This window comes from Camelus dromedarius, chromosome 8 (assembly GCF_036321535.1).
Source record: "Camelus dromedarius isolate mCamDro1 chromosome 8, mCamDro1.pat, whole genome shotgun sequence".
Taxonomy (NCBI): domain Eukaryota; kingdom Metazoa; phylum Chordata; class Mammalia; order Artiodactyla; family Camelidae; genus Camelus; species Camelus dromedarius.
In genome coordinates, this window is record NC_087443.1 from 70,565,447 (window position 1) to 70,579,997 (window position 14,551).

The following is a 14,551-nucleotide window of genomic DNA, read 5'->3' on the forward strand; positions in this document are numbered from 1 at the left end:
AGTAAAAGAGAAAAATATAATGAATCCTATGTAGTTGTCACTCAATTTTAACAGTTACCAATTTATGGCCAGTTTTATTTCATCTATGGCTCTACCTGTTTTTCTCCTGTAGTACTTGAAACAAATCATACATATCATATTGTTATCTTATTATATCTCTATAAAAAGAAATTTTGAAAAACATAACTAGAGTTCATTATTACATATAAAATAATTAACAGCTATTAATTGATATCATCAAATGTCCAATCAGTGTTCAAATTTCCAATCATTTATAAATGTCATCTTTTTGGTTTCTGTGAATTAAGTTCCAGGTAAGGTCCACACATGACAATCAGCTGATATTTTAAATCTCTTTTAATCTAGATGACTCCTCCTCCTCCTTTGTTTTTTTCTTTTTTTAACTTGTAATTTATTTGTTGAGAAAATTAGGTTTTTTATCCTATATAGTATAGTTCTTCAGTTTGGATGTGGTTGATTATATGTTCCCATTTTATGGTTAAACATGTTCGTTCCACTTGTATTTTCTATAAACTGGTAGTTAAATCTAGAGGCTTGATCAAATTCAGATTGAAAATTTTGGGCAAAACTATCAAAGGTAGTGGTCTCTTTTTTCATTAGGATTATAATGCTTAGTCCCTCTCTCTTTTTTCTTTTTTTTTTTCAATGTTAATGGCCATTCATGCTCAATTCCTAGTGACTTTCTAATTATTTTTAATGCTTTTTAGTATGGCCTAGACTAAATTATGCTTACGATGCTGATAACCCCCAGATCTCAGTGGTTTACAACAGATTTGTTTCTTGCTCATACTACATGTCCATTAAGAGTTAGCCATGCTCTTCCTTCTTATCTTCAGTCTGTGACTAAGTGTGAAGGAGCAGCCCCTATTTGGAGTGTAGGCTATTTCACTGCAGAAATAAAAGAGATCACATTGAAGCATACATCTGCTCTTAAACTTCTGCTTAGAATTAGAAGATAAATAAATTATGCACGATCGTATTTTATTGGTGAAATCAAGTCGCATAGCTAAACCTGACTTCAGTAGGGCAGAAATGTAACATCCTATAGGGATGAACACTGAATATACTTGAACAGCAAACCATCTACTACAGTGATATCTGTAAGTAACAGGTTTGTTCTCTATAGTTACTATACCTTTAACGTCTTTCCTTGCCTTCATGTGGTGGATTGGAACTTCAAAACGATGTTGAATTACCAAGAGGGAAGGCTAAAAGAGAAGCAGGTTGGGAAATTCATTTTTGTAGACATCTTAGTTTGAGATAATTATTTAATATCAAATGAAGATATTGAGTGGGCAGGTGGCTGATGTGCAAAGTTCAGGGGTAAAGTCAGGCCAGGATATATCTATTTGGGAGTCATACATGGTATTTCAAGCATAAGAGTACATGAGATCACCAAAGCAATGAGTTAGATATTCAGGAAAAAAAAAAAAAAAGAACAGTAATAGAAAGGATCCTTATCTTATAACTGGTTTTAAAGGGAAAGCTTTTGTTTTTTCCCTATTATGAATGTTTTGTTGAGAATTTTATATAAATATACTTCATGTGATTAAAACAATTATCTTCTTTTCCAAGTTTGCTAAGAGTTGTTTTTGCCAAGATCATGAATGGGTATTAAATTTTATCAAAAAATGTATTCTGCATGTATTGAGAACATGGTACGTATTTTTTTCTTTAATCTGTTAATGTGGTGAATAACATTTATAAATATATAAATATTAAACTACTCTCACATTACTGGGATAACTCAACTTGGTGATGGTGTATTTTTTTTTAATGTACTGCTCTTTTGTTTTGCTAGAATTTTAAGATTTTGCATTTATATTTATGAATGAGATTGACATGATTTTTTTTTTGTACTCTTGTTGTATAGTTTCAGTATCAAGACTATGCAAGCTTCATAAAATGAGTATGGGTATATTATTTCTTTTTCAATTCTCTGGAATATTTTGTGTAAGATTAGAACTTTCCTTGAAAGTTTTACATTTTTTAGAACTTATTTCTAAACCTACTTGGACCTAGTGTTTTCTTTGTAGGAGCTTTTGGACTGCCTCCTCCTCTCTGGCAAGCACCTGTTTACTCTGTGTCTATAACTCTGTTTCTATTTTGCTGTGTTTGTTCATTTGTTTTGTTTCTTAGAGTCCACATATAAATGAAATCATGCAATATTTGTCTTTCTCTGCCTGACTTATTCCGCTTAGCATAATACCCTCTACGTCCATCCACATTGTTGCAAATGGCAAGATTTCGTTCTTTTTTATGGCTGAGGGTGTATACATATATACATACCATATATGTGTATATACCATATATATTTAGCACAATTTCTTCATCCATTCATCTGTTGATTGGCATTTAGTTTGCTTCCATATCTTGGCTATTGTAAATAATACAACAGTGGACATAAGGGTGCATAAATCTTTTCTAATTAGTGTTTTCATTTTCTTCAGATAAATACTCAGGAGTGGAAATTCAGAATGATATTGTAGTTCTATTTTTGATTTTTTGAAGAATTCCATACTGCTTTCCATAGTGGCTGCACAAATTTACATTTCCGTCAGCAGTGTGTGAGGGTTCCTTTCTCTCCACATCCTAGCCAGCACTTACTGTTTGTTGTCTTTTTGATAATAGCCATTCTGGCAGGTGTGAGGTGATACATCCCTCTGGTTTTGATTTGCATTTCCCTAATGATTAGTGATGTTGAGCATCTTCTCATGTTACTCTTTGCCATTTGTATGTCTTCTTTGGAAAAAAGTGTCTATTCAAGTCCTCTGCCCATTTTTTAATAGAGTTTCTTTTTTTGATGTTGAGTTGTATGAATTCTTTGTATATTCTTTATAGTTACCTTTTTTTTTTTAAATTTAAGAGTCTGGGCCATTTGTTTTGTGAATATCCCTCAATTTAGATTTATCTGTTCCTTTGAGATTAGATTCAGGTTAAATATTTTGGGGCAAGAATAATACATAAGTGATATTTTGTTCTCAGAGCATTAATTCAGAAGGCATATAATGTCGGTTTGTTTCATTTTCAGTCATGTTAGGTTTGATCCCTTAGATAAGATGGTGTCTGCCAGATTTCTCCAGTGAGAAGATATTCTTTTCCATGGATATTTACTGAGAGATATAGGGGTGACTGTGGGACCTTGGGTATAGCCTTTTCCCCAATAAATTTTCATGCAGTCATTTTAGCATCCAGTAATGATTTTTCCCTGAATCAACTATTACATCGGTAGTTGCAAAATAGTAACTTTCTCTAATGGAATTCCCTGTTTATTTATTAGTTGGTAAAATTCTGGGGGGAAAAAGGCAAAAGTTCCCCTTCCTCTCATCCCACCCTTTTAATTTCTCCTTTTTAAGATTTCCTGTGGACTCATGGATTTCTGTTTTATTTCATGTGTTATAATCTATTATTGGCATTATTTTTAATGCTCACGTTTTCCCAAATTTGACTAGAGGCAGCCCTTTGAACTCAATTTCTGTTTCTTTTGACATGTTCCATCAGTTTTTGGTCACTTTCCTTCCTTCTTGTGCAGCAAAATATTCTAGGCTCACCTTGTATATTACCTACCTCAGCCTTGGGACCAATTATTTCAAGGAGTCCTGGTATCTTTTAGTTGGTGCTGGTTTTAGAAACTAAGATTAGCATACTAGATGTGCTCATTGCTACTGAATGTCCATTACTTTAAATAGACAGAAATAAAAATAACATTTTTTAAAAATTATGATTTTTATATTGATCCCTTCCATTCAAATCCAAAATGTCAGGGCTTCTCTGTTTCCTCCCTCCATTTCTATGCATATCTTCCTTCTTCTAGTGAATACTCTGGTTCCTAACAACATCAGTGTAATTATCCATTTTGTATAATATTGCAAAATAACATTAGAATTATTAGCTGTGTACCTACACTAAACAACAAAAGTAGTAAATAAAATTTAAGACTCCTTTGTAATTCTTATTGCCTTACAACATGTCCTGCTGAGGGTGCATAGACTACTGTGTTTGAAAATTACTCGAATTTATTCTTTTTTATTTTTCTCTGTGATTATAAATTTGAAATGCAGTTAGGTTTGTTTGTTTCTGTTGGTGTTTAACTCAAGTGTTATTTTGTGTCAAACTATGGTTCTTTTCTTCAACTTTATTTAATTTTATTTGTTGAACATGTAAATCATTAGCATGATTCAAAAGTCAAAAGTATATAAAAAGATACATCCAGAGGAGTTTCATTCCATTTCATATCTGTTCCACCTCATTTTCACTCACTGCTGTAGCTGACCATTTTCACTAGTTGCTGGTTTATCCTTTCTGTGTTTCTTTTTACAAAATATATATATATATTTTTTCTTGTATCTCTTTCTCTTTCACATGTGTTAACTATATATAATCTTTTGTATCTTGTTTTTCAGTTAGCAATATATACAATGTATCCTAGAAATCACTCCATGTTAGTTAAAAGAGATCATCTTCATGCTTTTTCTATCCATTATATACTCCATTATATTGGTGAGCTATAGTTTATTCAACAAGTCTCATAAGAAGGGACACAGATTGTTTCCAGGATTTTGTGATTACAAATAATAATGCAATAAATAACTTTGTGCATGTATTCTTTTGTATTCATAGGGTGTATTACTGATGTGGAAAGGTAGAGTCAAAAGAAAAATATAAATGTAGTTTTATTAGCTGTTGCCAATTCTTCATTGAGATTTAACCATTTTAAATTCCCACTATCAATGTTTGAGTACACCAGTTTACCCACAACCTTATCAAAAAGCTATGTTATCCAGTTTTTGGAGTTTTACCAATCTGATAGATGAGAAATGATATCCCTATATAGTAAATTTTCAGGCTTTTACTATGAGTGAAATTGAACATGATTTTATTATGAGTAATATTTAGCATTTTCATATGTATAGGGATGATAAACTTTTTTCTGTGAACTCCCTATTTATGACTTTTCCTCATTTTTTTAAAAAAGAATTTTGGTCTTTTTTTCCCTTTGATTATAAAGTTTCTTTATATTTTAGAAAGATTAGGCTTTTATCTGTGATATCTGTAGCAAATATTTTCTCCCTTGTATTCATCTTTTGACTTTACTCATGTGTTTTCTATGCAATTTTTTCAATGTAATTGAATCTAATATTCTTTTATATCATTTATATTTTGAAAAAGTTTTTGATCACAACCAGCTTATAAAGGTATTTACCTGTGCTTTCACTTTGTCCTTACATAGTTCCATTTTTTTACATTTAAATATTTGATCCAATTAGAGTGTATTTTGGTACATGCTGTGAAATACAGATCCAATGTTAGCTTTGACTGTCCATTTATAGCCACGTAACAAATAGCTACCCAGTTTTTCTAACACAGCTTATTAAAAAGTCCATCTTTTTCCCAGTGATTTGAGGTGCCACCTTTAATTAACATGTACTAAATGTTCACTTATAACTTTAAGTAGTCTCTAATGTCTGGCTTCTTTTATTTAGCATAATGCATTTGAGATTCATTTATACTGTTCCATATGTTAGAGATAATGGCAGAGAATTTTACAAAAATAATGAAATACTTTAAAGCATAGATACAAGAAGCTCAGAAAACTCCAGTCAACATTAAAAAACAGAAGCAAACATTTATATACATCATATGCAAACGTCTGTAAAACAAAGAGAAAATCATGAAGGAAAAAAAGATGCAAAGATGCTACATACAAAGGAATGAAGATAAGAATTACAATAGAGTTCTCATCAGAAATTATACAGGCCAGAATATAAGGGAATGACATCTTTGGAGATAGAAAGTGAGAGCTATCAACTTAGTTCTCAGTGAAGGAATCTTTCACAAAGGAAAGCAAATTAAGATATTTTTAGACAATACAAATAACAAACACTAGAGAGTATACAGAGGAAAGGGAACCCTCCTACACTATTGGTGGGAATGTAAATTCATGCAGCCACTATGGAAAACAGTATGGAGTTTCCTTAAAAAACTAAAAACAGAGTTGCCATATGATCCAGCAATCCCACTCCTGGGCATATATCCAGATAAAACTATCATTTGAAAAGATACATGCACCCCAGTTTTCATAGCAGCACTACTTACAGTAGCCAAGACAGAGAATCAACTTAAATGTCCATTGACAAATGAATAGATAAAGAAGATGTGGTGTTATATGTATATATATACACACACACACACACAATGGAATACTACTCAGCCATAAAAATGACTTGGAGGACATTATGCTAAGTGAAATAAGTCAGACAGGCAAAGACAAATACTGTATGATATTTATATGTGAAATCTAAAAAATACAACAAACTGGTGAATATAACAAAAAAGAAGCAGACTCAAAAATATAGAGAACAAACTAGAGGTCACTGGTGAAGAGAGGAGGGACAATATAGAGGTAAGAGATTAGGAGGGACAAACTGTTGGGTGTAAGATAAGTTACAAGGATGTATTGTACAACATGGAGAATATAGCCAATATTTTGTAATAACTATAAATAGAGTTTAACCTTTAAAAATTGTATAAAATACAAAATAAAGATTATTATAAAAATTTTAAAGGACCATATTTTTGGACAAATATGAGTTTATAGACTTTCTTCCTGATGATAGACTACATAACAAAAAAAAAGAGGCTATAGTAAGTTTTTCAGGAAGAAGGAATATAATACCAGATAGAAACTTGGAGCTACACAAGGAAATAAAAGCTCCAGTGTGGTTAAAATAAAGGAGAATATAAAAGCCTTATTTTTTCCATTTTTAATTGCTCTAAAAGATAAATGACTAAAGCAAAAATTGTAACATTGTATTTTATGTTTACAGTATATGTAAAAGAAAATTTTGTGATGCCAATGAAACAAATAACAAGAGGGAGAAATTGGAAATATACATTTATAAAGTTCTCATATGTAAACTCAGCAGTAGTATATTATTTGAGAGTGCATAGTAGTAAAACCAGTGCACACATTACACAATTTTTAAAATACGTATAAAAATTAAGTCAACAGAGGAGATAAAATACGATCATTAAAAAATTTAATCCAAAACAGGCATAAAGAGAGGGAAAAAGGAACAAAGAACAGATTAAACATATATAAAACAACTAGCAAAATGCTATGTTTTTAATCCAGCCATATAAGTAATTATACTAAATGTAAATAGTCTAAACACACCAACTTAAAGACAGAGATTATCATATTAAATAAGAGTAAAACACAAATATATGGTTTCTACAAAAAATAGCACTTTAAACATAAAGACATATGTTAAAAGTAAAAGAATGGAAAACGATGTCCTGTGCCAGCAGTGTCTGAGAGTTCTAGTTTATTCATATCCTTGTTTATACTGGGAGTTGCCTGTTTTTCATTTTCGCTATTCTGGTGGGTATGTAGTAGCACTTCATTGTGTTTTTCCTTTGTGTTTCCTTGATAACTAATGAAGTTGAGCACCTTTTCATATTTTTACTAGCCATTGGATATCTTCTTTTGTGAATAATCTAATAAAAGTTTGTGAATGTGTTTGTGTGTGTATGTTCCCATTTTCCTTTGTGTTGTCTTTTTCTTACTGACTTGTAGTTCTTCATATTATGGATATAATCCATTGTTTATTGTCTCTGCTGATTTTTACTTACAGTGGCTTGCATTATTGGGTGCTTGGTGATCTTTGATTGTGAGCTCATTGTTCTTAATCTGTGGGAAGCCTATGGGCCTAAATATGTTAAACTTTCTTTCAGAGGGGATTTCCTTTTGCTTCTGCTAGCATTTGGAGAATGCCACTGGCCTAGGACCCCTTCACCCACTCCTTAAGGGTCAGGGCGTAGCTGAGGTTCAAGTTTATTCATACTTTCACCTGGTGGCTGGGTCAACTTGCTTAGGTTTGTGGAGTAATACTGCTCTTAGTATCTACCCTCAGGGAAGCCTCACCTTCCTAGCTGCCCATCTCAGGCCCTAGCTCTCTACCTCTCCAGCCACAGCTCATGGCTTTTGCTTATGTTTTTCTTCTTAGAAGGATATTAGTCAAAATGCTAAAAATGGAAGACTATTTACTCATTATTTTTTACATTAAATTTAGGCATGAGATAATTGTTGAAAAAAAATTTCAGAATATTCAAAGAGTTAAAGACAATTGGGGGAAAGAAGCATTGATATTACTTTCTCACTCTCAAATTAAAATATATTTTAATTATATATGTGTATCATAAAGTTAATGTTTAATTTTAGAGCAAGAGGAAATCTCAAGAAGTCACTTATTTCTATACTTAAAATTTTTCAAGTGAGCTTCAGAGACACTAGATACTTCAGCCAAGGTTATTTGTTTGTCAGTGGCCAGGACTGAAGCAGAAGTTTTTAGATAATACTGTATTTTTCCCACTAAATTATATTGCTCTTTTAATTAACTAAAATTGTTGTGTCTATTATTTATTGAGTCTACCTTATTTTCTTTATGAGAGGGTTTTTTTTTTCAGAATTTTATATAGACCTTACAGAATTATAGACAATTAACATTTCTTTCCAAATTCTTAAATGTTCACTTGAAATTCTGGTAATAGAAACTCTAAGTCTGCCACTATTCATGTAATAAAGAATTTATTATAAACATTTATTGCTGAGCTAATTAATAGTGTGAATTTTTCCTTTAAAACAGACTTAAAAAAGAATTAGAACTTCATAAGGAAGATGACATGCGAAGTGTTTATGATGCTCTCCAAACAGAAATAGAATTTTTGGAGTTGGTAAGCCATCATTGATTGTTTAACATTGGTTCAGCATTTTTTTTACCTACCGGTAGGAATGGTTTTACTGGTATACGTCTCTTTGAACTAGTGTTCTGCCTTTCACATGGATTTGCACTAGATACAAAACACAAAACAGTGGCAACAAACAAAGCTAAGGTCAGGATATAAATCTGTGGAATGTTTTGAGTCCTGGAGAGTTAGATGCTACATAAAGCAAATTGTACTTAAAGAAAATACGTGCAATTTCAAACTAAGTTAAAAAAAAATTCAAACCTGACCTCACAACATCCCCTTGACTAAAACTGTTACTAGAGGATTAATGCACTGAAACAGTTTAACTATCATAGTGCTTAAAAGCTTTTTGTTTTTGGTAAGTATAAATTATATTTTTATTATATTTGATCCTACAACTTTCTTATTACTGATTTTTATGATCTAAGGAACTTTGGATTCAATTATTGGAAACTTATCTTCAGATTGTGTGGGAGCACTTTAAATTGCTTTTAACCTCTTACTTTGGTTGTTCATAAAATGAACACAGTATTTGTCATGCTCTGTTTTAATAGAAGACATAAATAGCTAGCTTTAAAGTGTATTAAGATATAGTTCCATGTTTATTTCCTGTAAACATTTTCTTGTTTAAAATTTCCCAATAGATTGTTAGGATTTGTATTTTATAAGATTTATATATTTATAAAAACTTTCAAAAATAAAATTTTGAAATGCCCAGTTATTGTTGTACTAAATTTACATGAATTTTATATAACCCCTTTATTAAGAATCTTATTTTTCTCATGACTAATATATGTTTTCATTTCAGACATTGGCACAGAAAGATCTTCAGGAAACAAATGACTTGTAGAGAATTGATCATCTATCCAGGATTTGATCAGAGCATCTTAGTATCAAGTCTTTGTGATAGATACGTGAATGATACCCGTTACAACAGATTCTTGTGGAAAATTTGAGGTCCAAAATGTTCAAAGTTGTTGATATCTAGAATTGGTATATTAGCATTAAAAAATAATTTTTTTGGTCTTGTTACCTGCTGAAATTTGAGGGTTCTTATGTGGTTTGATTGTGTTTCTAAAAGAAGAAAAAAAGAGAAATAGATACTGTTTTCTTGGGCTTCTTATGTCCCCCTGACCCATAAGCTGACCTGTACTTTCTGATGTTGTTCATTCTTTGCTGCAGCTTACCTTGGATCCAATGAGACATGTGTAGGGAGGAAAGCTCAGAATATTGACCCAATTTTGTCGGTGCCCATTTCCACCAACAAAGATGCTTACTTTCATTTTAATCCTTCTCTAATCATAAGATGTCTTTTGACAGAGGCCTTCTGAGGCCTTTCATCTGCAAAAGCCAGTTTTCTCCACTTTTCTCTAAATGTATCTATAGAGTTAAGTCTGGGGCACCTGCAGCGCATTCCAGTAGTTTGTGCCTGCTAGTTTTCTTCCTACTGCCAGTGTTGGTTAGAATGAAGAAAGTCCTCTACATGGGGAGGTACGCAGTCTCCTTATGACCATCAGGATTTATATTTGCTGGTGGCCTCAAATATTGCGGTTGAAAACAGTGTACTCATGTTTAGATCAAGCTTGGTATTGTCACCAAATTTCCAACATCACGTATCTTCCTGCTGTTAGCAGTCTTAACTAGGAAGAAAGGTATATTTTCATCAGTTTCTAAGAAAAGTGTGTTGAAACTGTTCAATAAGGCCCTAAATTGTGGTAGGTAGGGGAGAGGAACAAAACCTGTTGAAGGATATATCTCAAAGTACTGAGTGCAAATGTTTTCTTCTGTGTTGTAGTTAAATTAGTTTAAAATCAAATATGAAATGTATACAAATGTCTTAGATCTACTGATGTTAAGGTAGCCTAGGTTCAAATCAAGTCTTATTTGGGCATAGATTTGTATAAGTTGCTTTACAGCTTTATTTTTTAAAAAGTAGCAAAGTTAAAACTCCTTTGAGATGTGTAGCAATTGCCATCTGTTTAAATAATTTGCATTTTCAGAATTGATTTTTATTTTGATTCTTTAAATATTTAATAGTAAATTACTTTTGCTTAAGAAGAAAATAACTAATGACACCAGGGAATTACAATCTATTTTATATGCAGATATAGAGTGGGAAATTTTTATTGGGATTAGTCATCACTTCAGTTCTGCCTTATTTTAGTCCATTTATTTACCCACATTCTAAGTTCTAAGTCTTGTGAATATTTATTATTAAATGTGTATCATATCAATTAATATGCAGGCTAAGTTTACAAGTAAAGCTTTTTTCACTTACTAGTAATTTTTGTTCATTATTGGTTTTGTAGCTAAAATATTAATGTGAATTAGAGAGCTACCAGTTATTTGCATAACTAACACATAATGGTATACATGCAGAACAAACTCTTAATGATACAATAGTCTTTTCATGTGTTTGTCATATAGAATATCTAGATTATTCAGTAATGAAATCAGAATTCCTGTGAATTGAATTTGAGAAAAAATGGAAGGTTCAGAATGTATTTTCATTATTTCAAAATGCTTAAAATGCATATATTAAGATTTAAACTAATTTTCAAACAACTGAATGATTATTTTAGCACTTCGTATAGAGTAATACAAAGCACTGCCTTAATCAAAAAAAAAAATGGGACTGTTAGAATCAATGTGATCAAAAGGACGAGTTCATGAAACAAAGGAAATAGAACTATCAATAGAAATTGCAGTGTGCAAAATAAAGTGCATTGTCAATATATTAGTGAATTAGATCTGTTTTTAATTTTTTTTAAGAATTAGTAATTTATAAAAAAGTAGGGTAAATAACTGAAATTATCTAGGTAAAAATGTGTCTCAGACTGACCTTAACTACTCTGGAAGCAAGACTTTGGCTGAACAGAAAGGCAATTTTTAAATGAAAGCTCATTCATTAGGTAAATTCACTAAATTTTCCCTAGGCTTAGTTATAACCAAAGCCCAACTAACCTAAAGTAACACTGATACAGCTCTGAAGTCCCTGGCATGCTACCATAGTTCTTTACTGTAATGGGAGTTTTTTTAGAAGCAACTTTCTAATTCTCAGCCCTCCACTGGGGATAATACTAGGATGTATAGATAGTTTGCTGCATGTTTTTCCTGCTGATTAATGGAGCTATTTGGCTAGGGGAGAAACAGCAACAAAATTATAGGATGTGGAGCATGATTACTGGACTAGAAATTCTTTTCTTTATTCCCTGGCCTAATTATTGAAATGGGAGGAAAAAGCAAAGGAAAGGAAAAGCTTTAAGGTTTGTGCAGTCAGGAAGATTTCTAAACTACTCGTTGGTTTGTCAATAGTAGTGTTTTCTTCTGTAAAAGAAGCAGAAATTGAGGAGCACTTTGTCTGCCTATCTTTTATTCCCTGAAACTTGAAAAACCATGATGAGATTAAAGTTCAAGATAAGGTTGAAGTCATTGTATTATAATGAATTGGAATCTAGAAATGTCGTAAAACAGAGTCAATTGAGATTGGTAATTTATTGAAGAGTGGAAATTATGCTGAGAAAAATCTGTTGGGTCTTTTACCAGAAGGGCAATCAGTAATTTAGCTGGCTAGCTGCAGATGGACAGACAGCATGCACTGGACAGGCCCTGTTCTAATCCATGCCGAGGACAAAGTCCCTTTCTACTTCATACCAATCAATCATACATAACTATGTCACATTATTATGAATAGGTCGTTTATTTGCAGTCCAGAAAACAGTAGCAGTTCAGTGACATGATTGGAAATAAATATGATACGGTTTTTAACCCTGGGTGTAAAACAGCAAGGTGTTCTGTCATTCAAATATTTACTAAAATTTGAAATTTGAAGTTGTTCAGTATGCTAAAAAAAATTTTAATATTTGAGGCAGATACATTTTAGTTCAATTTTTTATGTTTCTTCTTGACTTCTCTTCTCTCCTTTGTCATCCTGAAAAACATAAATGAAGCAAATACATTTGCCTTTCAGAGTCTAGTTCAGAACATTTTCTGTCAAGGGAATTTTTTTCAAGATATGAACTAAAAATGAAAAATATTTTTTGTCATTAGCCTGAAGCAAGGATTAAGTCTTGGAGTTTTGTGGCCCTTTTATCTTAAGACAACAGATTTTTTTGTTTTTAATGGAAGAATAAGAAGAGTGAAGTTATCTTTGAAAATGTTGGAGGTAGAAATGTATAGTTAGTTGCATTTGTGCTTTCTAAACATTGCATTTTCAAGTGTAAGTTTCTCCTTGGCCTGCTAATGATCAAATCATCATGTCAGTGAAGAAGCTTTAGTTTCTTGACAGAAGAATAATACTGAGACAGCATTGACTAATATATGAACGAAATAGTGTAATAACTTTCTGTTCTTTAAGGGAGAATCAGGATTTCATTGGTTTGTTGTCGTTCATTTTACTGAGGGTCACATTCATTAAGCATGAGGAAAATTTTGCAGGGTAATTGTTGTAAGAACATATTTACTTTGATTGGAGGAAAAAAAGAAAGCATAACAAAGAAAGACTGATGGTGAAATGCTCTCCTAGCTGCTGATGTGAAAAGTATCAAGAGCAAAGCTGTCAGAACCAAATGCTTATTTAAACGACTGCTTTTGGTCCATAGTGAAATTATCTTTAAAAGACCTTTGTGAAATTGACAACAGCAGAATTCAAATGTCTGGGGAAAAAAAGAATAAGTAAAAATGTGAAATTAATAGCAATGACTGATAATAAGTAGCTGTGCAAAAACAAGGCCCATAGAAAGGGAGAAAAATGATTTTTTCTTATAACCAGAAGAGCTATACTGATCTATGAATTCTAAGTTAATTATTGTCATACTTGTAATAAATTGTCACTCTAATTAGTTGGTAAATAAAATCTTGTTAAAATCAAATCCTCTTAATCTACATTTGATAGATGCAAAGACAATTACTAATGAATATTTCTGGACAGGGCATTGTGACTGTTGAGAGAAAGTGTGTGTGAATTCAAACTACCGCTACATGATGTGGTTGTTGACAGTTTTGCGGACTTTAGACAAAGAAGCTGCTGGTTGGGAACGGGTGACATGAGAGTAATCATAGAGTCAGTGTAATGTAAGCTTTAAAATCTGGCTCCAATTTAAATTTTTAAAATAAAGGTTATAATTATAAAAATATCTTTGTCCAATAAAATCAAAGCTCTTTATTGAGATTCTAGTGGAGACCAAGGATGTATCCCAGTTTTTGCAGGAGGAACTGAAATTTTGATTGATGGTCTGATTTCCGTGAGGTCACAGAGGGCAGTGGACCTCATTATTTACTATTTAATTGCTTAGTTTTCAGTTCCAACAACCATAAAAATACATTGCTTTTGAAAATATGAGTATAATAAAATATTACATAACAGATAAATATTAGAAGATAAGAGAAATTTGAGAATCATTTAAATCACTCTTTTGGTACCAGAAAACATTGATTAATCAGAATCAGTGACTGTGAATCTTTAATTAACTCAGAATATCCTTTATATTCTATGAGAAGAAAGGGGCAAATCAGCACAAAGCAGACTCAAATCAAGTATTACTGAAAATCCACCTTCTGGGTATCTCTTGAAATTAATACCTAATCATCCCACTTTGTTACACTTTCTGCAGATTTTTTTTTTCAGTGCTACCCTGTGGTCATTGATAATTTAAGGTGATAACCTGAGGGATGGCATCTTCTTAAAACATCAAATAATAAGGGTTATATTCATTCTTCAGTACTTGCTAAGGCAGGAATATGGACTAATGGAGAACTTCCAGAAAGATCAATGTGTAAA

At 31.9% G+C, this 14,551-nt stretch overlaps 1 protein-coding gene across 1 annotated transcript in view; it reads left to right on the forward strand.

The window, feature by feature from the left end:
• Positions 1 to 9,814, forward strand: part of CCDC172 (coiled-coil domain containing 172) — a 54,934-nt gene extending 45,120 nt beyond the window's left edge. Inside the window, exons 7-8 of the mRNA XM_010987214.3 lie at positions 8,670 to 8,757; positions 9,581 to 9,814. Coding sequence (XP_010985516.1) covers positions 8,670 to 8,757; positions 9,581 to 9,622 — 130 coding nt within the window. The 3' untranslated portion in view covers positions 9,623 to 9,814. The remainder of the gene's footprint in view (positions 1 to 8,669; positions 8,758 to 9,580) is intronic.
• The last annotated feature ends 4,737 nt before the right edge of the window (positions 9,815 to 14,551 follow it).